The following is a 26276-nucleotide window of genomic DNA, read 5'->3' as shown; positions in this document are numbered from 1 at the left end:
GTAAAATGAAATTTACAAAATATTCACATATAAATGACGCTCCAGGGAGTTCCATTTTCACTGAAGCTGTAGAAAGCCTGAAAGAGTGTCACTCCTAACCAAAAAACAAGAAAAAACCGTTTAACTATCATCTAACATTTCTTGAGCATATCAGAGCTGAGATAACAGGGAAACCTGTATTTGACATTTCAAGAAGGATAGATTCCTCCAAATCAACAGGGGAAAGAGGCAACTACTATGCAAGAAAGTAAGAAAAAAAATCGGCTAAAATTTTAACGAAAGTGCCATTAATCTATTTCCTGTTTCTACAGAGTTGGCTATCCTGGCCATTTCATGCAAATGGAACAAAAAATTATGTGGTCTTTGTGTTTGGCTTCTTTGACTTTGAATGTTTTAGAGGTTTATCCATGAATGTAACAGAAAACTTCACTCCTTTTTTATTAACAATATTCCTTTTTACAGATATATCACATTTTGTTCTATTGATGGACATTTGACTTGTACACTGAAAACTATAAAACATCACAGAAAAAAATTAAAAATCTAAATCAATAGAAAGGCATTCTAATTTCATGAATCAGAAGATTTAACATATTGTTAAAATGGCTGTACTCTGAGTCAATGCAACTCTTATCAAAATCTCAGCAGCCTCTTGCAGAAATTGAAAAGCTGATACTAAAATTCATATGTAAATGCAAGGGACCCAGAACAGACACAACTTGAAAGAGAATAAAGCTGAGGAGACGACACTTTCTGATTTAAAAACTTGCTACAAAGCTAGCATAATCGAGATAATGCAATATTGATGCAAGGACAGACAGAAATCAATGAAATAGAATTGAGAATTCAGAAATAAAACAGTATGCTTATGGTCAATTGATTTTCAACAACAGTGATAAGAAAACTCAGTGGGAAAGAATAATCTTTTCAACAAACAGTGCTACGACTGTAACTGACAAGAAGAAACTTGACTCCATACTGAATCCATTCCTTTAACTCTAACCCTTGTGCTCTGCTGCCTCTGCATAGTCATGTAGGCTCTGCACCTTTTGTAAAAGAATGATGCTATAGCCTGAAACATACAGGAGAGCCCATTCTCAAGGCTCACGCATATAGAGATAAAAAGTTGTAGAATGGAGAATAACTGTTATCTCATAGGCGGTCTAGGAACATTGTGATCAGACCTGCCTGCACAGCTGTTAAGAACAAAGGTACCAAAAAGTTTGCAACAACCTGCCACACCCTCTCTCCCCTTTCACTATAAAAGCCTAACTTCTAATTCAGGTATCAGATGGTTCTCTGGGACACTAGTTGACCATCTATCTTCCTGATTTTCTGGCTTTTTGAAAAAGTCGCTATTTCTGGCACTAACAACACATCTCTTGATTTACTGACCTGTCAAGCAATGAGCAATAGGAGCGTGGACTTGGTAACAGGACAACTAAAAAGCTATTTCCAAAAGAATGAACTTAGACTCATTGCACCATACACAAAAATTAGCACAAAACAGATGAGACCTAAAGGGAAACATAAGAGTAAATCTTTGTGACCTTAGTTTCCCAGGCGAAACAAGGGATGAAAGGAAGAATGGGTAAGCCCATCAAGAGAGTGAATTATGGGCCGGGTGAATATTTTTGCAAACCATGTATCTTATAAGGGCCTGGGATCTAGAATACATAAAGAACTCTTACAACTCAAGTATTAAAAAGACAAACAACCCAATTAAAAACTGGACAAGGACCTGAATGGACCTCTATTTATAGATATATAGATGGACACATGTAAATCTTTATACATGATCCAAAGAAATAAATCAGATATTCTAACCTAAGTTTTCTGGGCACCACGAATTTACAATCTGACATTTTGACCTAAGGAAGGAGCTGAAGAAAAAGAAAGGCTTAAGTTAGTATATATTTGAATTTGGAAGAATGTTGTTTTAATTACTATGGATTCAGTTTAAATCCCTTCCTCTAATTGGCAACTTATATGAACTCGTTAAATTGCTAGTTATATCCTAAAATGAAAAATTCTAAATTCCAAATTTTTATATTATACTAGCATTTAAGACAAAACAGGAAGATGAATTCATACTGAAAAAAAGGTCCCAATAAATAGTATTAGGAAAAAATTAATTGTCATAAATCCAAAATAAAGACAGCAAGAAAGTACATAATAATTCTACACAAGAATAAATGATAAAATTAATACAACATATATCCCCACCAAGAAAAAGAGTAAAACACACATAAAAGAGCCATAAGTGTACTTTCTATATTATAAACCATAAACTCAAAAGCACATAGCACAGGTTAGAAATTGCAACTGTCACTAAAGAGGAATAGTGAATTAAGGTTTATGAAATACACTAAGCTTAAAATTCTTATTACAATTTTCATTGTTTTATTAATTGTATTCTCATTTCACCTTTCAAATGACATATTACATAACTGTATATATACCTAACTGTACATATACTTTATTCATTGTATAAGGCAGTAAATTTAATGTTAGAAATGGGATATTTATACCAACTTAGCTCACTGTATCTCTACCTAAAAATTTTTCATGGACTCTAAATAAGACTTTACAAGTTTCAATAAGCTAGTGTTTCATATACAAAACTTAATTTTACAGAAATAATTTAATTAGGTCTTACTATATGGAAAGCTTTAAAACTCAAAGTTTATCAAAACACTCCCAACATAAAAAGGACATGTTGGAGTGACAAAGTTCATAAGAATAAGAAGCCAGTCATATAAATGGTCCCATGATTATGATCTGTGGCTCTTAAAGATCAGAAGTACACAGAAGCAGAGCTGCACTCCTGCAGTTCTCCCATTTGGCCTCTAAGAACACAGCCATATTGACATCTAAAGCAAGACCTATTTACCTACTCAGCAAGAAAATAACTGTAGGGAACATTAAATCGGTCAAGACCAGGAGAACCCTCAAGAATTCAGACTGGTGGATAACTACCTCAAAGGAAAACTTAGAGCATGAAGATTACCTCGGCAACTTTTGGAGGCACTCCATCTCCAAGCACTTCCCTGATGAAGCAGTGCTGGCCCATGTAATACGAGAGTCCACAAGTCCTCTTGAAGGCATCTTTCAGTCGTTTCAGCTCGACATCTGTAACTGCAATTCAGAAACAGAAGACGGGTAAGAAACCTGAGGAGAAAAGATGTCTCTCAAAATCTTTACTTTTTTTTCAACCCAGTTTCTAACAAAATCTAGCAAATACTACTTCTCTTCCTAGATTAGTAAAATAAATCCAAAGATATTTTCAAATTTAATCTTAAAAATAAACATGAAAATTCTTGACCCACTGTCTTCAATTGGCAGAACATTAAGTTATGCATACAAATTCTAGGCAGGAGTAAAGAAGAGGTAACAATTAGCAGGTAAGCTGAATGGCATTAGGCTCTGACATTAATACCTTTTCAGCAGCAATGTCCTCATTTCCTCTGGAATAAAAATTATATTATTTGTACTCTTTGAGCACCTATTTATCCATGCTTCCAAGTTTAGCTTAAACTGTATCATCCTCAACAAAGAAAGTAACCTATAAATTGACTATAATTTTTAGACATCCACTAACAAAAAATTACTGAGCCATTACTTTATTTTAGGCACTGAAGCCTTTCACTGAATAGAACAATCTCTGTCTACAAGGAGAGAAAAATATTCTTAAGTACTATGCGGTCAGTGAAGGTACCACAATTGTACCTTTAGCCCATGCTAGAGAAGAAAGATAAGACTTCTGGATGGAAGGCTGGATGGAAATTTAAAGGCCAACCCAAGCGAAATGGACAAGAGCATGCCAGGCAGAGATAATAGTTTGTTTCAAAGTATACAGGGCATGATGTACAGAGTTACCAGAACAAAATGAACAAGGCTGGGAGTAGTAAAAGATAAACCTAAGGCAGTCATAGACCAAGTCATAGAATTCTGTTCTGACACAATAAGGAAGGGATTCTGTCAGACACAATTCAGGTATGAACTCCAGGCAGATAGGAAACAGAACACAGTCAGATAAAGTTCACCAGTTCTGTGGTAAGCAAAATGTGGAAGCAAAAGGTGGACTGCTACTATGAGGAGAAAAAGGAGGAGCTATTTGGGAACTATTTAGAAGGAAAAGTCAACAGAATTTGAAACTTAACTGAAAAGTAGAAGCAATGTAGAATAACATTCAGGATTCTACGCTGAGAAATTTTGAAAGATGGTCTTAGCATGTAGAAAGAGAATGTAATAAAAAAAAAAGTGAGGAAGGAAAAATGATAAATAATAAATTAAATGATTAGTCATGTATGGATGTGAGAGTTGAACTGTAAAGAAAGCTGAGCACTGAAGAATTGGTACTTTTGAACTGTGGTGTTGGAGAAGACTCTTGAGAGTTCCTTGGACTGCAAGGAGATCCAACCAGTCCATTCTGAAGGAGATCAGTCCTGGGTGTTTACTGGAAGGACTGAAGTTGAAGCTGAAACTCCAATACTTTGGCCGCCTGATGTGAAGAACTGGCTCACTGGAAAAGACCCTGATGCTGGGAAAGATTGAGGGCAGGAGGAGAAGGGGATGACAGAGGATGAGATGGTTGGATGGCATCACCGACTCAATGGACATGAGTTTGGGTGGACTCTGGGAGTTAGTGATGGACAGGGAGGCCTGGCCTGCTACAGTCCATGGGGTCGCAAAGAGTCAGACACTACTGAGTGACTGAACTGAACTGAAATGATAAGGACATGCTGAAAATGAGCAACCTTCAGGAGACCCACTGAGTTTTTATAATTCTGAGTGTAAAGTTTAGGAAAGGTTGGATGAGTCATGAGCAGGTAGCTGGCAATTAAAGTCAAGAATAAAGAGCACAAATGACATAGAGACAAAACCGGAAGAAAGCAATGCTTACAGTCCCTGCTGAGAAAGGAAAAAACATTCAAACAAGACTGACAAGGAATACTTCGGAAAAACAAGAGCAGCTTCCAAAGGACAAGAAGAAGGGGCTGGTCCACACACTCAAGGTAGGCAGAAAGGGCCAGCAAGATAAAGACTGAAGAGTGCCTGGCACATAGATTATCATTCAAGAAAAGTCCGTGGTAGGGAGGGAAAGTTCACAAATTCTACAACCTGTAGGGCAATGATAAAACAATAAGAACTAATACTCAAATAAGCAGCTACAGAAAAGTATAACTACTAGATGCTTAATTCATTAAAAAAATGAATTCATAATATTAACATCCCCAATTTACTGATTTTTCCCCCTTTTTAGAATGCAAAAGTGAAAAAACAAAACAAAGATAATTTTATAAATTACAGTTATGGAGAAGAAATTACTTCAGCTGCTGGAATACCTATTTCTTCAGAATGCCTACTTTTCATTAATGGCTTTACTAACAAATTAGGATGCTTGTAGTCCAGAGGAGGAGACAAGAAAAATCAATCACTGTGAGAATCTATACACTGTTGGTTACAGATATTTGAAGGAATGCTTGGTAATATGTTTAAAAAAGGCAATGATGACTGATGACTAATGAATCTACTCATTTATAATATGAGAAGACACACACATAAACTTTTTAAAGCATTTGTAAAGGCAAACAGGGCTTCCCTGGTGGCTCAGCGATAAAGAATCCACCTGCCAAAGCAAGGGACGCAGGTTCAATCCCTGGCTTAGGAAGATCCCCTGGATAAGGAAATGGCAACCCATTCCAGTATTCTTGCCTGGGAAATCTCATGGACAGGGAAACTTGGCGGGTTACAGTCTATGATAGCCAAAATAGTCAGACACAACAGAGTGACTAAACAACAGCAACCAGCAAACAGACAGACTGAATAAGCTATTGTGTAGGCACAGAACAGACTATCAGACACTAAAATACTGCCAGAGATCCATATTTACTGAAAATAAACAGTATTTTTATTAAAAAATAAAATCTGACAATTAGTTCACCTGTAGACAAGGAATACCTAGAAGTGTTCACTATACAAGCGAAACCTTGAAAACTTTCAAAATAAAAATTTAGGCAGGATGGAAAACAAAAGAGAATCAAGCCTAGAAAATTTAAGGTAGGAAAACATAATATTAATTTAGAAAGAAAAGGTAATTTCTGGAAAAATTAGAAAATTCAACACATGGGTCTTTTCTTTACCTCCCTTCTCTCTACAGACTTCACTAAAATTGCAGCAAGAATAAAAAAAGGACACAAACTCACAAGGACAAAGAAAATAGGAGAAAGAAGAACTGAGGAACTATGAGAGTCAATCTTTTTCTGGGGAATATTAGTGTCTGGAGAAGTGGTGACTCACTTAAGCAGACCCATGAAAATTGAAACCTAAGCAATCGAAACCAACTGAGAAATGTGGACAAGAAAGTAAACTAACTTACCCTGTCTAGAGCACCCAAAAAAGGCTCTGGAATTCACTGTACCAATTACCACAAAAAAAGGGGGAGGTAGTGGTAAAAAGCGGGATGGAAGAGAAATTGGTTGAAAGTTACAAAAGAAGTGCTTAGACTAGTCTCAGGTCCCTTAAAGCACAAGAGTCGGGCACCAATCTACCATCTAGTCACCGCACACCACTTTTAGATGTAGGTATATATCAAGAAACCAAAGACACATTCTCTGAGACACTGAGACAGAAAGGCTCCATACTCAACCACACCAGGTTTAGCTGACAGCTACAGGAAGGACCATGAGGTATGAAAAAAGGTGAAGATTAAGTGAGCATCTGCATTGCGCTGCTCTCCTTCCCCTATTCTGACATATGTATCACCTGGGCAGAATCAATGAGTATTCTTCTCTGAAGAAAGTAAATGATTCTAGAACAGAGACCTACTGTTACTGACATGGGGTGAGGGGGATGCCGCCATTCCCCTTTTAAAAATGGCTCGGTTCCCAAAAGGAAAATCCACAAGTCAACAAGTGATATACTCAAACATATAAGTCTTCCAATCAATCTTTCAATGCATAAACTATTTAAAAGAAAAAGTCACTTTGATAGTCATTATACAGTTAAGCATATACTTAACCTTATGACCCAATTAATTCCACTCCTTGTTAATTACACAAGCAAATACTGCACAGAAATATATTAACAATAGGAAAAAAAACTAGCAACAATAACCCCTTGATAAAGGAACAGGTGATAAAGTAAATGCAGTATAGTCATACAATGGAATAGTATTCTACAATAAACATGAAGAAACCACTGATCCATGCATCAACATAAGTGAATCTCAAAAACTACACTGAGCAAAATAAGCCAGACACAGAAGAGCATATACCATGTGACTACATTATATATCAAAGTCGCAAAGAAGCAAAACCAGTTAGTTTCGGTGTCCAAGACAGTGGTTGACAGGTAGTGAAGTAAGGAGTATGTGACTGGAGTTGTAGGAAACAGACACCTGCAGAGAGATAGGAAGGAACTATGCTGAGGTGTGGAAATGTTTTATATATTTGACTGGGGTGGTGGCTACAAAAGTGAACAACGGTTCACTTATTGAATTCTTAAAATCTATGCATTTTATTGTATATAAATTATGTATCAATAGCATAGACAGAAAAAAAATGAATGAACAGTCAAGGAACACCAAATATTGAGGGAGATTTCAATAAGAAAATTACCAAGACAAATAGGGGAAAGGAGGGGTAAGTAGAAATAATGATGAAGGATGAAAAAAAGTGAAAACCTCCAAATATTCTCAGAAAAGGAGAATAAGAAAATTACATCCAAATAAGAATCGGGTACTATAAAAATATAACAAGGGAAAAAATGTAACACTCTCTTGTACCTTTTCCAGAAAGTTACAGGAGACTGTCCTACAACAAAATGAGGGGGTAAACAAAGGAAAGAAGACAGATCCAGGACCCTCTGACTGTAGCAGTTCAGTTCAGGCACTCAGTTGTGTCTGACTCTTTGTGACCCCATGGACTGCAGCACACCAGGCTTCCCTGTCCACCACCAACTCCCGGAGCTTACTCAAACTCACGTCTATTGAGTCGGTGATGCCATCCAACCATCTTATCCTCTGTCAGCCCCTTCTCCCCCTGCCTTCAAATCTTTCCCAGCATCAGGGTCTTTTCCAATGAGTCATCATGTGGCCAAAGTACTGCAGTTTCAGCTTCGGCATCAGTCGTTCCAATGAATATTCAGGACTGATTTCCTGTAGAATGGACTGGTTGGATCTCCATGCTGCCCAAGGGACTTTTTTTTTTTTTTTTTTTGCCTAAGGGACTCTTAAGAGTCTTCTCCAACACTATAGTTCAAAAGCATCAATTCTTCGGCACTCAGCTTTCTTTATAGGAGTACATCAAAGCTGTATATTGTCACTCTGCTTATTTAATTTATATGCAGAATACATCATACAAAATACTGGACTGGATGAAACACAAGCTTGAATCAAGATTGCTAGGAGAAATAATCAATAACCTCAGATATGCAGATGACACCAACCTTACGGCAGAAAGCAAAGAACTAAAGAGCCTCTAGATAAAAGTAAAAGAGGAGAGTGAAGAAGTTGGCTTAAAACTCAACATTCAGAAAACTAAGATCATGGCATCTGGTCCCATCACTTCATGGCAAATAGATGGGGAAACAGTGGAAACTGACAGACTTTATTTTTGGGGGCTCCAAAATCAAGGCAGATGGTGACTGCAGCCATGAAATTAAAAGATGCTTGCTCCTTGGAAGAAAAGCTATGACCAACCTAGACAGCATATTAAAGAGCAGAGACATTACTTCGCCAACAAAGGTCCATCTAGTCAAAGCTATGGTTTTTCCAGTTGTCAGGTATGGATGTGAGAGTCGGACTGACTGCAACAGCAGAGAGGTAAAGGAAATTTCCAGGATGATTAAGGTATCTGAGGAGGACAGCTATGCAGTAAGCATAGAGAACAAGACCAGATTAGAAATGAAGAAAGGACTCCAGAATAAAAACGGAAAGTCTGACAGTAAACTAATACATCTGACCACAATGATAATATCTTAAAGAGGTATTTCACCCTCAAAAAATAAATCTTGGGACTTCCATGGTGGTCCAGTGACTAGGACTCTTTGCTCCCAACGCAGGGGGCTCGGGTTCAATCCCTGGTCAGGGAACTGGATTCCACATGCTGCTACTGAAGAACCAGCTCAGCCAAATAAATAAATCTCAAGGACTGGTTTTACTTTAGGTTTTGCTTAATCTAAGGAATTGTAGAAACATTTCAACTACACCTATAACACTCATGAGAGTTAAGAAATCAACTAGAATCTTATTGAAAACTATAGGAACAGAACTAAAATCCTTTCTCAAACAGGAAAAGTGAAAGTGAAAGTCACTCAAACAGGAAGTATGAAATAAGACAAGGGAATAAGGGAGAAACTTTGCTCTTCTCATATCAAAACAAATTTTCAAGAGAACTGAACACAAACCTCATTCAACAAAAAGCCTTGATTTCAAGACATCTCAGTTTTCAAAATATTCAATTAGTGAGAATTAGCAACTCACACTCAAATACAAGATATGGTAAGAAAAATAAAGTACTTGATAGTCACTTAATGATTAGAGCACAAAAGTATTGATAAAAGCAATTACACAGAAAGGGCAAATACTGAAACAGAAATAAAATAAAGATTATGGTGTTTACCACAGAAACAGAATCCCTCCAGTAAGACCCTCTGAAATGCAGCCAGTCAATCAATCATTAATTAAAGGTTACTGGGCCCTTACTGATCACATGCCCCAAAACTGTGCTAGGCCATGAGGAACACAAAACTAATAAGCCAACTTTGCCTTCAAGGAACTCAGCCAAGAGACAAGACTCATGAATAAGCAATAACAATACAGTAAACATGAAAGACATAGTTGTGCACAGGGAAGAACACCTAAAAAGGGGAAAGAGAGCTCCCAAACTACATTACTAAGTACAACGGAGAATGAAGCAGATAGCCGGTTGTGATTCTAGTGACTGTTTGCATATATATATATGTATTTCATATCAAGATCTCCTTACTGTGATTTCTTCTCACATTTGGACATCCATAGCATGACATTCTCAAGACCTAGCTGACCTATAATAAACCTAATATAGCAACTTATCAATATAAACAACCTAAGCTGAAACTCCAGTACTTTGGCCACCTCATGCGAAGAGTTGACTCATTGGAAAAGACTCTGATGCTGGGAGGGATTGGGGGCAGGAGGAGAAGGGGACAACAGAGGATGAGATGGCTGGATGGCATCACCGACTCGATGGATGCGAGTCTGAGTGAACTCCGGGAGTTGGTGATGGACAGGGAGGCCTGGCGTGCTGTGATTCATGGGGTCGCAAAGAGTCGCACACGACTGAGCCACTGACCTGAAGTACCAGTTACGTTTCTAAGAGAAAATATGTGTCTTCTGAGGTAAGTAGGATTTATATGCATGTGTGCTCCGTTACTCAGTCACGTCCGACTCTCTGTGACACCATGGACTGTAACTCACCAGGTTCCTTCGCCCACGGAATTTTCCAGGCAAGAATACTGGAGTGGGTTGCCATTTCCTACTCCAGGAAATCTTCTCAACCTAGGGATCAAACCTGCATCTCTTGCATCGCCTGCATTGGCAGGTGGATTCTTTACCACTGTGCCACTTGGGAATAGAGAAGTAAGATTTACAGCTTGTATCAACTGGTGTAACAGTGACTGATGTGGCTGGATTTGGTTTAAACGTAACCGCACATCTGTGTTTCCTGGACATCTTCTCATCTAAGACTTTCCCACCCTCTCTCATTACTTGGTTTTCAGTGCAGGATGAAAGCAACAGTATACTGTGTGAGCTAAGGGGAGGATGCTGAAGTCACTCCAGGCAGTCTATATCCCAGTGAAGGACTACACAGTCAGGGTGGTGAGCACTAACAAGAAACTTGTGCTTCTTTAATCAGAGAAGGCAATGGCACCCCACTCTCCACTATTTCTGAACCAAATTTCATTTGATCCTCTCCCATCACTATCAATAAATACTGTCCAAATAAATGAACATACATGTGTAATTCCAACGCAAAAGGCCAGAAACATAAGGCATCTCCTTTGTATTTGACTATTCTCAGATTCGACACTGGGGAAAAAAGTTGTATGAATAAAATATTCTGTATCTCCTCTGCTCTGGAACACAAGTCCAAGAATAAAAGGAATTACTGGTGGTAGTAAAGACTAATGATGCAAAGTTCAAAAACGGAAATACTGGTAATATAAATGATGAAGTGGGGCCTGTGGAATCCTAGAAAACACATATTCCTTCCCCAGCATGAAGCTGCTACTAAGTTCCAGGCATAGGCTGCAATGTAGCAACGAGGAACCCAAGAATGTAAAAATTTTGTGAAATCTCTCTACTTTAAAAGTATTAGCAGTTAATAAAAAAAATTAACCAACATGCAGTCTTAATATGGCCCACCAGCTGCCAAGTTTGGAAACCTCTGGTCAACTGGTTATGAGCACACACAAAACATACATATTATTTGAATCTAACACTGTCACTTACGTGTGTGTGTGCGTATGTGTATAAAGACTTAAATACAGGAAAAGAATGGATGTCTGATAATGACAGTCTAGGAGGAGAGGAAGAGATTTCCAGCAGCAGTGAGAACAGCCCTGTTCCCTTTCTACTCCTAACTCTGGAAGAAAGTTGTAACAAATGAGGTCTGGAGGGAGGAGGTGAAAGTTCAAAAAAGAACAATTTTTTTCTGCCCCTCTCCTTTTTCCTCCGCAGACTAATATTACCATCCCAGCAGACCCACCTAACCCTGGAACAAAGGGACGGAAGGAAAAGAAAAAGCGAGGAGGAGAAATATCAAGAAAGAGGAGGAGAAATAAAAGAAAAAGGAGGCAATTTCTGCAGGCATGACAGACAAGCATAGAGAAAGTATTGTCATTAATCATAAAGAAGGCACCCAAGTCACCTCTTAGTATCCTCAGGGAATCGGTTCCAGGACAAGCACTGCCACTCCACTCATTAAAATCCAGAGAGGAACAAAATCTCTTATATAAAATGATGTAGTATTTGCATATGATCTAAAGAAGTTCTCCTCTAGATTTTTTTTTATACTCTGTATTTTAAATCATCTCCATATCCTTTCTAATGGGCTTCCCTGGTGGATCAGCGGTAAAGAATCTGCATATCAACATAGGAAACTGAAATATGCCCTAGAGAAGGAAATGGCAAATCACTCCAGTATTCTTGCCTGGGAAATCCCATACACAGAAGAGCCTGGCTGCTTACAGTCCATGGGTTGCAAAGAGTTGGACACAACTTAGCAACTAAACAATTCCTCATAATACCTAACACAATGGAAATGTGAGGTAAACTGCAAACACAATGTAGATGCTATCAACATATAAATAGTTGTCTGCATGTAACAGGACTGGTAAATTGAAGTTTTGTGGTTTTTTGGAATTTTCTGGAATTTCCCCCTCCCAAATACCCTTCTCTAGAGGGTATTTTAAAATGGATTTTAAAAATATAAGGCCTTTGACTGTATAGATCACAACATATTGTGTAAAATTCTCAGAGATGGGAATACCAGACCACCCTACCTGCTGCCTGACAAACCTGCTTCCTGACCTGTAGGCAGGTCAAGAAGCAACAGTTAGAACCAGACATGGAACAGTAGACAGGTTCAAAATTGGGAAAGGTGTGCGTCAAGGCTATATACTGTCACCTTATTTATTTATATGCAGAGTACATCATGAGAACTGCCAGGTTGGATGAAGCACAAGCTGGAATCAAGATTGCTGGGAGAAAATATCAGTAACTTCAGATATGCAGATGACACCATCCTTATGGTAGAGGGCAAAGAGGAACTAAAGAGCCTCTTGATGAAGGCGAAACAGGCAAGTGAAAAAGCTGTCTAAAACTCAACATTCAAAAAACTAAGAACATGCATCCGGTCCCATCACTTCATGGCAAACAGATGGGAAATAATGGAAACAACAACTGACTTTATTTTGGGGGGCTCCAAAATCACTGCAGATGATGACCACAGCTATGAAATTAAAAGATACTTGCTCCCTGGAAGAAAAGCTATGACAAACCTACACAGTGTATCAAAAAGCAGAGACATTACTTTGCCAACAAAGGTCTGTCTAGCCAAAGCTATGGTTTTTCCAGTAGTCATGTATGGATGTCAGAGTTGGATTATAAAGAAAGCTGAGCGCCAAAGAATTGACACTTTTGAACTGTGGTGTTGGAGAAGACTCTTGAGAGTCCCTTGGAGATCAAACCAATCAATCCTAAAGGAAATAAATCCTGAATATTCACTGGAAAGACTGGTGTTGAAGCTGAAGCTCCAAACCTTGGCCACTTGCTAAGAGCCCACTTACTGGAAAAGACCATGATCCTGGGAAAGACTGAAGTCAGGAGGAGAAGAGGACAACAGATGATGAGATGGTTGGATGGCATCATGGACTCAGTCATCATGAATTTGGGCAAACTCCAGGAGATGGTAAGGACAGGGAAGCCTGGCAGTCCATGGGGTCACAAAGAGTCGGACATGACTGAGCAACTGAATAACAACAAGAATATAAATAAGAGCAGAAAAAACATTTCACTGTTGTTTGTCTAGCTGTTTCCAGTTACACAGTAATCCAAGCATATTCTCAATGGCCCATACAGCTACATAAAATATCAGGAAAACTAAACGAAACTATGTATTTCAACTAATTCTATACAGGCGGAGCTTCCCAGGAAGAGCTAGTGGTAAAGAACTCGCCTGCCAATGCAGGAGACATAAGAGATGTGGGTTCGATCCCTGGGTCGGGAAGATCCCCTGGAGGAAGGCATGGTAACAACTGACTCCAGTACTCTTGCCTGGAGAATCCCATGGACAGAGAAGCCATTGGGTCCAAGCAGGCTATAGCCCACAGGGTCGCAAACAGTCGGATACAACTGAAGCAACTTTGCATACACGCATACACAGGTATCCCCCAGTTTCCAAAAGTTCACTTTATACCACTTCACTTTTAATGAGAAACCTGCATTAGCACCTGTTTTCGTTAACCAAAAGAAACCTGAGGATGTTTGTTTTTATGAAAAAAAGGTGACAAGAGAAAACAGCTTTCAGCGTTTGTTTTGCAAAGGACTATTAGAGAGGCATCATGCATCGCAAGCAATGAGAGGGGTACTGCCGTGCTCCTTCCCTAAGCACTCCACCAGCATCTCAGCATCAAACCACCACAACTCTGAACTCTTTCTGTGGGCACTGTGTTATATATTTATTCAATAAATTCTTAATCCTGGAATCACCTGAGGCGCATTGAAAGAATTCTGATGCCCAGGCTCCAACCCAAAACAATAAACTGAAGTCTGTAAGTAGAACCCAGGGATTCAAATGTTTGCTAAATAAATGAATACATAAGTAACATTCTAATAACACAAAGTAAAATATAATAAATAGCCTAAATGGTATAAGTAAGTGATATGGGAGTACAGAAGGTTACAGAGGAATCTAGGAAGTTCCATAAAAGGGGGCCATTCTCACACTAGAAAATTAAGAATGAGCCCAAGACAGAGAAACAGGAAGAACAGTCGAGTATCAGGAAGGGAGTGAACACAGAGGTCAGAGGATGTTAGGAACGTTTAGAGCAGGGGTCCCCAGTCTCCAGGATCTAAGGCCTGGTGATCTGAGGTGGAGCGGACGTAATAACAATAGAAATGAAGTGCAGAGTAAGTCACCTGAAGCATCCCCAAACCATCCCCACCCCCAACCCCAGTCTTCCACAAAACGGGTCCCTGGTGCCAGAAAGGTTGAAGACCACCGGTTTGCAGGACAGCTTAAGAGGCTGGAATGCAAAGTGTGGGAATTGTGAAAGTATGGGAAAAGAAGTGGAAGGAATATCTAGGGTGATAAATATGCTAATGAGTTTTTATGTTTTCAGGAGTTATTCTGGTAAGAGTGTGAAAGAAGTATAATAAAGTGTTAACTTTTAAAATCTGGAACGCACACTTGGAAGCTAATGAAAAATTAAATCTGATTTAAGACTTCTATATTAAGTGTTCACTGTTCATATGAACACAACACATTCCATGTATAGACCTCAAATCAGATCACAAGGCCTTAGATACTGGAGGTTTGGGGACCCCTGCTCTAAACATTTGAAAAATCTGAAAAAGAAAGCCAAAGAGATATACATTAGCCCTCATACAAATCCATCCCTCCTCATTTTATGTGATCTTCTGATAAAAGAGAAGAAAGGCCACTGGGCCCTGATTTGAGATCTCCAGTGTTATGGAAAAATATTTACCAAAATTCCCACCATTGAATTCTCTGGCCTAAGAAAGAAATGACGCAGGAAGTAGAAGGAGAACAAGATTGAAGAAATGAAGGCAAATGAAATAAGAAAGTTAATAAAGTGAAAATAGAAAGGTTAAAGAGAAAATATTAGACAAAGAGGCATCAGAAATCAACATACATTTCATTGGTAACCCATATTTAACCACACCCAAATTTAACTAGGGTGGTAGGTCAGCACCCTGAACCCCTAAAGTTAATCAAAGGTCAACCATAATTACATTTCTGTTATGGATCAAATGTATGCAGTCACTACACATTCATATGCTGAAGCCCTAACCCCCAGTGTGACTGCATTTGGAGTTAAGAACTCAGTTCAGTTCAGTCGTTCAGTTGTGTCTGACTCTTTGAGACCTCACAGACTGCAGCACTCCAGGCCTCCCTGTCCAACACCAACTCCCGGAGTTCACTCAAACTCATGTCCGTTCAATCAGTGATGCCATCCAACCATCTCATCCTCTGTCGTCCCCTGCTCCTTCTGCCTTTAATCTTCCCCAGCATTAGGGTCTTTTCAAAGGAGTCAGTTCTTCACATGAGGTGGCCAAACGATTGGAGTTTCAGCTTCAGCATCAGTCCTTCCAATGAATAATCAGGACTGATCTCCTTTAGGATGGACTGGTTGGATCTCCTCGCAGTCCAAGAGACTCTCAAGAGTCTTCTCCAACACCACAGTTCAAAAGCATCAATTCTATGGCACTCAGCTTTACAGTCCAACCCTCACATCCATACATGACTACTGGAAAAACCATAGCTTTGACTAGATGGACCTTCGTCAGTAAAGTAATGTCTCTGCTTTTTAAGTTAAGAAGTAACTCCTGTTAAATGAGATTATAAGGGTGGGGCCAATTGGATTAATGTCCACATAAGAAGAAACATGACTCGCAGTGTCTCTAGGACCTTCCCACAAACATAGAAGGTCATGTGAGGAGCTCAAAAAGAAGGCAGCCATCTGCAAGCCAAGAATAGTCCTTACCAGAAACCAAACTCTCCTAGAATCTAAACTTTTGTAGACTTTCAATCTCCAGAACTGAGACAAAATAAATTTGTTTTTTAAGCCAACCAGTCTATGATATTTGTTATGGTGGTGGTATTGTTTAGTCACTCAGTCGAATCTGAGTCTTTTGAGACCCAAGGACTATACCCTGCCAGTCTCCTCTGTCCATGGAGTTTCCCAGGCAAGAATACCAGAGTGGGCTGCCATTTCCTATGCCAGGGGATTTTTCTGACCCAGGGATTGAGCCTACGTCTCCTACATTGGGAGGCAGGTTCACTATTGCTGTGGCACCAGGAAAGCCCTGTTATGGCAGCCCAACCTGTTTAATCATACAGAATTTGGTACTGAGAAGTGAGCTGCTACTGTAACAAGTGTATAAAAATGCAGAAGCAGATCCTAAAGGAAATCAACCCTGAATATTCACTGGAAGGACTGATGCTGAAATTGAAGCTCCAATACTTTGCCACCTGATGTAAAGAGCTGACTCACTGGTAACAACCCTGATGCTGGGAAAGACTCAAAGCCAAAGGAGAAGCGGGCAGCAGAGGATGAGATGGTTAGATAGCATCACCCACTCAATGGACATGAATTTGAGCAAACTCCAGGAGACCGTGAAAGACAGAGGAGTCTGGTGTGCTGCAGTCCACGGAATCTCAAAGAGTTGGGCACGACTTAGCGACTGAACAACAACAATGGGTAGAGGCTGGAGGAGTTTTGAGATACTTCATAGAAAAGACTTACACTGCTGTTAAGGAACTGTTGGCAAATGTATGGACATCAAAGGCAATTCTAGGGTGAGCTCAGAAAGAAGAGGGCTACAGAGAAAGTCTCCAACATCTTAAAGAATACATCATTAACAGAATGTTGGTTAGGACTATGAATGCTTAATGCCATTCTGGTGAGACTGAAACGAAGTCCCACTGAAACCAAGTTCCCCTGCAAAGTTTATGATTTACCTCTCTACCCAAAACTTCATTCCCGGCTGCTATCAAAAAAGTCTACAAATAATAAATGCAGGAGAGGGTGTGGAGAAAAGGGAACCATCTTATACTGTTGGTGGGAATGCAAACTAGTACAGCCACTATGGAGAACAGTGTGGAGATTCCTTAAAAAACTGGAAATAGAACTGCCATGCAATCCAGCAATCCCACTGCTGGGCATACACACCAAGGAAACCAGAATTGAAAGAGACACGTGTACCCCAATGTTCATCGCAGCACTATTTACTATAGCTAGGGCATGGAAGCAACCTAGATATCCATCGGCAGAAGAATGGATAAGAAAGCTATGGTACATATACACAATGGAATATTCAGCTATTAAAAAGAATGCATTTGAATCAGTTCTGATGAGGTGGATGAAACTGGATGGAGCCTATTATATGGAGTGAAGTAAGTCAGAAAAAAACCCACCAATACAGTACATTAACGCATATACATGGAATTTAGAAAGATGGTAACGATGACCCTATATGCGAGACAGCAAAAGAGACACAGATGTAAGGAACAGACTTTTGGATTCTGTGGAAGAAGGTGAGAGCGGGATGATTTGAAAGAATAACATTGTATATTATCATATGTGGAATAGATTGCCAGTCCAGGTTCAATGCATGAGGCAGGGTGCTCAGGGCTGGTGCACTGGCATCACCCTGAGGAATGGGATTGGGAGGGGGGTGGGAGGGGGGTTCACGATGGGGAACACATGTACACCCGTGACTGATTCATGTCAATGTATGGCAAAAACCACTACAATATTGTACAGTAATTAGCCTCCAATTAAAATTAATTAATTAATTAAAAAAACCCTTTATTCCCTTTCTTGTACCACCCCTGCCCCTCGTGACCGAGGTGCATCAAAGAAAAGGAGGAGATTGACACCAAGGGGGACCTCACAGAATCTTCCTGGGTACTAGCCCCTCTGTGTCCCTCTCTGTTTTAGCCAAAGAGGAGACTCGAGTAGTTAACAATTAAAGAAGTGGAAAATGCTGAAACAAAGGAAAAGCAGTCAAGCAAGAAAAGTAATAATAGCTTGAATGGAGTCACAAAACTAAGTCACTGGAGGGATACAGAGGACAGTCTGACATGTATCTTTGAGCTGTTCTACAGAAACGAAGATGCCTACCCAGTGGAGGCATCTACAAGCTGACCACAAAGCATGACCACAAGCACAAAGACCCCAAACTGACTGAAACCAGAAAACTGATGATTAAGATTCCTGAATATCACCACCAACCAATCAGAAGGATGTCTACTAGCTGATTCATGCACTCCATGACCCTAATCCTTAATTGTTGCCTTTTAAAACCCTTGCCTGAAAGCCACGGGGCGAGTTCAGGTCTTCTGACCATTAGCTGTGCAATCTCCTCGTGTGGTGCCCTGCAAAGAAAGGCAATCCATTTTTTCACCACTACCTGATGTCAGGAGACTGCTTTGCTGGGTGGTGGGCAAATGAACCCAAGCTCAGTTGGGTAAAAAGATATCAGATAGAAATGAGGAAGAAGAAACTGGAGGAGAGGTGATCCTTGTTGTTGTTTAGTCGCTAAGTCATGTCCAACTCTTTTGCAACCCCATGGACTATAGCCCACCAGGCTCCTCTGACCATGGGATTTTTCTAGGCAAGAATACTGGAGTGGGTTGCCATTTCCTTCTCCAGGGGACCTTCCTGATCCGACCTAGGGATCAAACCCACTTCTGCATTAGCAGGCGGATTCTTTATACCACTGAGCCTCTGATCCTTATTAAAATGTGACAAAAACTTGGCTGAACTGTGGTCACGTTCTAGTGTTCTACAGAACTTTCAAGTGATGAAACTGGTTATTTGGGTGAGGAGATTTCTAAGCAAAATGTTGAAGACTTGTTTTCCTCTCACTTGTTTTTAGTAAAATGTAAGGAAAGAGATAAATTGAAGGAATTGTTAAACAAAAAGGACCCAGAACTTTAAGGTTTGGAAAATTCTCAGCCTATCCATACTGCAAAAAAATGATAAAGGCTTGATCTGAAGAGAACAGTAATATCTATTTGACAAGGAATTTAGTTATGTCCACGAGCCCCAAACTTAACCAACTACTTGAGCAGAAGCCAGGAATAAAGATGGGAATATAGCAGGAGATAGGCTTCCCAGCTGGCTCAGTGGTAAAGAACCCACCTGCCAATCCCTGGATCAAGAAGATCCCCTGGAGGAGGAAATGCCACCTCAGGCAGACCAATACAATAGTCATATTACCAATAATAAATAGGCCAATTCCTCCTTTCTAGTTCAGATAGAAAAACTATTTAAATGCTTCTACAGGATCAGATGAAGGGATTAGAACGCACTGTCTTTGAAAGGAAAATAAATGTCTATATTTGTGATTGCCCCCCTCCTTTGAAAATCAGTATAAAAAAACAGAACATTGCTTATCTCTAAACTTTTATAATTCTTTTGTCTATACCAGTAATCATCAACCTTTTTCTGCAATGACCCAAGATGCATATTTTCATTTCCATGTGCATTCTCTGAACTCTAGCTGAAACTACATTCTTTTTAACTTCCATTTAAATCATATACATACATGTGAAGTATATGAACTTTAATCCACTTTTGTAAAGGTAAGCTTTTTTTTAAAAGTTCAGTACTTCACTACGACTCATTACATGCTTATAAAATATTTCACAATACTGGTACTCTATACTCCTATTACGCACTGCCTTAAATCACTTTTTTTTTTTCAAAGGTTATGGTTAAGTCTTATCTCTCCAAGTAGATTTTAAGTCTCTTGAAAGCAGGGACCAAGTAATCTATTTCTTCATCTTTCTTATACAGCCAAAGCCTGTCATGCATTCAGATTTTTGCTAAAAGATAGGAGTTGCTATTTTAACAATTTAGTTCCAAAGGCATGGATGAAAATTTAACATCTGAAGCATAAGATAACCACAGAAGTAAACAAACACTAGGAAATATGCTTTTCTCTGCCAAACTAGATTAAGAATATCCAAATACAGAAGGAAAATGCCCAAAGTAGAAAGAAAATCACAACAGATATTAACTTATAAATGTCCTTGATACGTGTATATATGTATGGCTGAGTCCCCTTTGTGTGGTTCACCTAACTATCACAACATTGTTAATCGGCTATATCCCAATACATTTTTTTTTAATATGCGTAGTGTAGTTGATCTAAAAGTGAATTTACCTACCAAAAGCCTCTGGCAGACTACCCAAAGCAAAAACTACTGCAAAGTCACTTCAAGTAGATAATAAAGGCCAACCTAAATGTCTCAGATAAGAGACAGCCTACGAACAGCATTTTTTTTGCCACTAGTGACTTCAGAAAACAAGAGTTTCAGAATATGGACTTCCCTTGTGGTCCAGTGGTTAAGATTCTGCCTGCCAATGCAGGAGACATGGGTTTGAACCCTTATCCAGGAAGATTCCACCTGCCACGCAGCAACTAAGCCTGTGCATCACAACCACGAAGTCCAGGTACCTTAGAGCCCATGCTCTGAAACAAGAGAAGCCACTGCAACAAGAAGCCCTCACACTGCAACTAGAGAGTAGCCCCCACTCACCACAACTAGAGAAAACCCACACGCGGCAATGAAGACGCAGCATAGATGAAAACAATAAATTAAAATTTTTTAAAAAATTTTTAATTAAAAAATTTCAGAATATATCTAGGGTCAAATGGTACATAAGAGTGTTTCCTCTCAGAAGAAGGGGAAAAGCAAAGTTGAAGGATTAAAATCACACACATATTCATAATCTTTAATCAAGCGGCACAAAATTAGAAATTCTGAATCTGGCCTAACATTTGTTCCATAAACTAGAGTTTCTAATATAAAGGATCAATTCCTTTTAAGCAGACATTCATTTTGACACAGGAAATGAACTCTAAATAAGACAGAGTTAAAAAACTAATTTTAACGATTATGTATTTATTCTTCTAAAAAGACATGAGGCCAAAAAAAGACTGATTTGGCTAATCAAGGACAATGTTAGTATTGTTAAGTACTGATTTTGATCTCTAAGAAATATTACTCTCAAAAAAACTAATGGCTCATAGGAGTCGTACCAATGCTCATACAAACTGTTGCTACGGCAGATATGGCTATGGCTCTACCTGGGAACCCAAAGTTTAAATTCTATTATTACAGTCTAAATTAATACTAAATTAATGCTTAATTAATTAAGTCTAAATTAATGCTTTCTACTTATTCTGAATTCTACCCATCAAAACACAAAAAGCAAACGAGATCATTGAAAGTTCGATCCCCAGCCCTCTCATCAATACAGAAAACATCCCTGCCTGGTTTAAGAGTATTAACTACATTGCTTCTGAACATCTACAACTTCATCTTTAAGTATCAGACTCCTTTTATTACCTTCCTTTAATGCAAACATTAAAGACAGAGAGCCCAACTGAAAGATGGGAAAAAAGACTTAAATGAGCATTTCATAAAAGAAGATAGGAAATGTAAACTAAAACCACTGATGGGGGGCTTCCCTGGCAGCCCAGCAGTTAAGACTCCCCTTCCAGGAGTCTTTGGAGGTGCGGGTTCCATCCCTAGCCTGGGTGCTAAGATCCCACATGCTTCAGGGCCAAAAAAACAAAACATAAATCAGAAGCAATATTGTAACGAACTCCATAAAGACTGTAGAAATGGTCCACATTAAAAAAAAAAAAAAACTTCCTCAAGGAAAAAACCATTGATAGGATACTATTACACAACTATTAAAATGGCTAAAACTTCAAAGGCTAAGAACACCAAATGTTGACAAGGATACAGAGGAAGTGAAACTTTTACTCACTGCCAGTGGGAATGTAATAAAACAGCATACCTTGCTTTGGAAAAAGTTTAGCTGTTTCTTCTTAACACATACCTATCCTACGACCCAGCAATTTCACTCCTAAGTATTTACCTAAGAGAAATAAAACTATATGATCCCAAAGGACTTGTACAAAATGTTCATAGTAACTTCACTGTTAACAGCAAAAAACTGGAAATGACCCAAATGTTCACTGAATAGGTTAACAAAAAAATCATTATACATTAATATTACAGAATATTATTCAGCACAGAAGATGCAAAAGCTACTGAACCAAGTTAACAACATAGATGAAATTTTTGTTATACTGAGCAAAAGAAGGCTGATTAAAAAAAGAATAGATTCTAACCCTGTGAAAAATCTAACCCAAATGCATAGGAACATTCCTACAAATACAAACACCTGACTTACTGACAACTTCCCAGCTATGTACAAATAGACAAAAATTCCCTAAGAATACTTTTAACCTTCTTTGTGACTAATGGCAGTTGATAAACACACTGAGGCTGCATCTGAAAAGCACTCACTGACTTAGCAGGGAACAGTATTCGACATATTCAAATATTAGCATTTAGATATATTTTAAAATAACTTTTTCAACTTTATTGTTACTGTAGTTCATCTAGTACCCCCACAGAACTGTTTCTATTACTTTTTTATTGCAAATATACAATATTTCAGAAACTCAGTGACTTAAATTTCTGTAAATTACCACCCCATGAATCTAATCATCATATTTCTAACACTGTCTCTATGGAGAAATAAAATTTAAATTCCAAATAAACTTACAGAATTCAATGTGTAGAGTACTTTAAAACTAGCTCACCCTCTCTTTTGTGTATATGTATATATATACATATATACAAAATACATTTCACACTTTCCTCGTGGTCCAGTGGTTAAGAATCTGCCTGCCGATGCAGGGGACACAGGTTCAATCGCTGGTAAGGGAAGAGTCCACATGCCACCGGGCAACTAAGCCCATGTGCCACAACTACTGAGCCCACACCCGAGAGCCTCGCTCTGCAACAGAAGTCACCACAATGAGAAGCCTGAACACTGCAACTAGAGAAAACCCAGGAGCAGCAATGAAGATGCAGCACAGCCAAAAAAAAAGGTTAACTAAATAATTTTTAAAAAACACATTTCAATTGCTCAATTCTCTTAACCTCATTAAATCACTCAACAGTACAAAGCTAATTTCTTATAGTGAACACATCTACCAAGATACATTTTCACAAATCCCTTTAAGCATTCACAGTATTTTGACTCCAAAACACAGAAATACTGCATTTTGAAGGAAAAGTCAAAATAACCGTTCTTTTAAACTTCTCAAACTATCTAACAGAGAGGAAAAGAATGGTAAAATATAAACAGTTAACTAAACATAAAAGCACAAGTAATAAAGCAGAAATCCCGCAATAGAAACAAAGAAATTTCTACAAACATGACACAGGAAAATGGTAAAAAGCAAACTAGTGGTGACTAAATTATGTCTGACATGAACACACTGCAAAGGTAAGTGCAAGATACATTCACCTAGCATAAAAGAAAAACTTCTGAACTAAATCTGGATATCTAATATAATCAGGAGAGCATATAAAAGATGATTTAATGGCTGTGCTATGCTGAGTTTAGTCGCTCAGTCATGCCCAACTCTTTGCGACCCCAAGGACTGCATGGAGCCCACCAAGCTCCTCTGTCCATGGATACTCTCTAGGCAGGAATACTGGAGTGGGTTGCCATGTCATTCTCCAGGGGATCTTCCCAACCCAGGGATCGAACCCAGGTCTCCTGCATTGCAGGCAGATTTTTTAGTGTCTGAGCCACCAGGGTAGCATGTAATTTAATGGTTACTTGAACATATAAACATATAGGGAGCAATCAGAAAAAAATCAGCTATAGGTTAGAACCTCACAACTGAGAAACAGTACTAGAAAAATGTAGATAATGCGAAATTCAAAGGATCAGAAAACCAGTAAAGGGTTAATAAGAGTAACGTTACTCTGCACATCAAGAATACAAGCCCCAAGCAAGACTTTTTACATCTAAAAATTAGATTTTAAATGAAACTAATTTTTACATAAAGAGTTTATTCTATATTGAATTTGGATAAAGTAGCCAAGACTAGAATACTGATGATGAGAATCCTTGTCTTAGACCAAAAGGATCTAAGATGTTTTAGCATGCAATAAATAGAAGATATTTTTTATCTTTTTTTTGGCCACTTGGCATATGAGATCTTAGTTCCCCAACCAGGGATCAAACCTGGGCCCCCTGCAGTGGAAGCACAGAGTCCTAACCACAAGACTATCAGGGAAGTCCTTTTTCTTTTTGGAAAAATTTAACTCTAGAACTTAGAATGAGAAGTAGCAACACAAAGGCCCCAACTATTCCATTACAGTTGACTCTTGAATAATGAATGAAAGGGGTGGGAGTCGGCGGGAGGTTCCATGCAATCGAAAAATTCATGTATAACTTAGTCAGTTCTCTATATGTGCAGTTTTTCTGAATACATGGTTTCTCTGTATCTTCAGTCCCACATTCTCAGATTCATCCAATCATGATCATACATACTATATGTATTTACTGCTGAAAAAAAATCTGAGTACAAATGGACTTGTGCAGTTGATTTAGAGTTAAGTGTATTTACAATTCCCTAACAATATTATAGGTGGTTCCTTGGCTCAGACAGTAAAACATCTGCCTGCATTGCGGGAGAGCCAGATTCGATCCCTGGGTCAGGAAGATCCCCTGGAGAAGGCAATGGCAACCCACTCCAGTACTCCTGCCTGGAAAACGCCATGGACTGAGGAGCCTGGTAGGCTCCAGTCCATGGTGTCGCAAAGAATCGGACACTGAGCGACTTCACTTTCACTAAGAGTATTATACTCCCTGTCATCCTTGCACTGCCTATTAAGAGAGGCCCAACATCCTTCAAGACAGGGCTGCAAGTCTCTCTTGTGCTTTGCCTAGAAGCATATTCTACAGGCTTCCATGCCCCACTACCTAAAAAGTTAGGTGTTCCTCCCTATCGCCATTTACTTAGCCTCAATTTTTCAATGCTTCACCCTTTAAATAACACAACTGACACTGTGTTCATTGATTTAATTGCGTATCGCCCCTCTGCTCGTGAGAACAAAGAAACAACCTTGTTAATCTCTACCCCAACCAATCAAAGAATCTTAAATACTACTGATGTTGAGTAAATTTTTGGATAAAGATTCAGACTTCTCTTAACGATCAAATGCATGTCCTGTCTATTCTTCTATTCATAGTCTTTCACTTATTACTGAATCACAGCCATCTAAAACAATACTGACTAACAATGGGGCTCAATAAAACTGTTTTCTCATTATACCTAATGTTTGTCATCATTAAAAGTATCTCCTCCTCTTTCATTTAGCATCCTACTAAATGAAACCCAGGTGGGAAATACAGTATGTTAGAAAAGGCAGAGGAACCAGAGATCAAATTGCCAAAATCCGCTGGATCATCGAAAAAGCAAGAGAATTCCAGAAAAACATCTATCTCTGCTTTATTGACTAGCCAAAGCCTTTGACTGTGTGGATCACAAGAAACTGTGGAAAATTCTGAAACAGATGGGAATACCAGATCACCTGACCTGCCTCTTGAGAAACCTGTATGCAGGTTAGGAAGCAACAATTAGAACTGGACATGGAACACCACACTGGTTCCAAATAGGAAAAGGAGTACATCAAGGCTGTATATTGTCACCCTGCTTATTTAACTTCTATGCAGAGTACATCATGAGAAACGCTGGGCTGGAAGAAGCACAAGCTGGAATCAAGATTGCCGGGAGAAATATCAATAACCTCAGATACGCAGATGACACCACACTTATGGCAGAAGGTGAAGAGGAACTTAAAAGCCTCTTGATGAAAGTGGAGAGTGAAAAAGTTTGCTTAAAGCTCAACATTCAGAAAACGAAGATCATGGCATCTGGTCCCATCACTTCATGGAAACAGATGGGGAAACAGTGGAAACAGTGTCAGACTTTATATTTTTGGGCTCCAAAATCACTGCGATGGCGATTACAGTCATGAAATTAAGATGCTTACTCCTTGGAAGGAAAGTTATGACCAACCTAGACAGCATATTCAGAGAAGGCAATGGCAACCCACTCCAGTACTCTTGCCTGGAAAATCCCATGG

General features: G+C 39.0%; 1 protein-coding gene across 6 annotated transcripts in view; it reads right to left on the bottom strand.

Annotated features, from left to right (window-relative positions):
• Positions 1–26276, bottom strand: part of USP32 (ubiquitin specific peptidase 32) — a 198682-nt gene that overhangs the window by 134264 nt on the left and 38142 nt on the right. For all 6 annotated transcript variants that reach the window (XM_060395174.1, XM_060395175.1, XM_060395176.1 and 3 more), the window contains one exon: positions 3011–3138. In XM_060395174.1, coding sequence (XP_060251157.1) covers positions 3011–3073 — 63 coding nt within the window. In that variant the 5' untranslated portion in view covers positions 3074–3138. The remainder of the gene's footprint in view (positions 1–3010; positions 3139–26276) is intronic.

This window comes from Ovis aries, chromosome 11 (genome assembly GCF_016772045.2).
Source record: "Ovis aries strain OAR_USU_Benz2616 breed Rambouillet chromosome 11, ARS-UI_Ramb_v3.0, whole genome shotgun sequence".
NCBI classification, from domain to species: Eukaryota; Metazoa; Chordata; class Mammalia; order Artiodactyla; family Bovidae; genus Ovis; species Ovis aries.
Note: the sequence above shows the minus strand (reverse complement) of the source record. Positions and strands in the feature narration are given on the sequence as shown.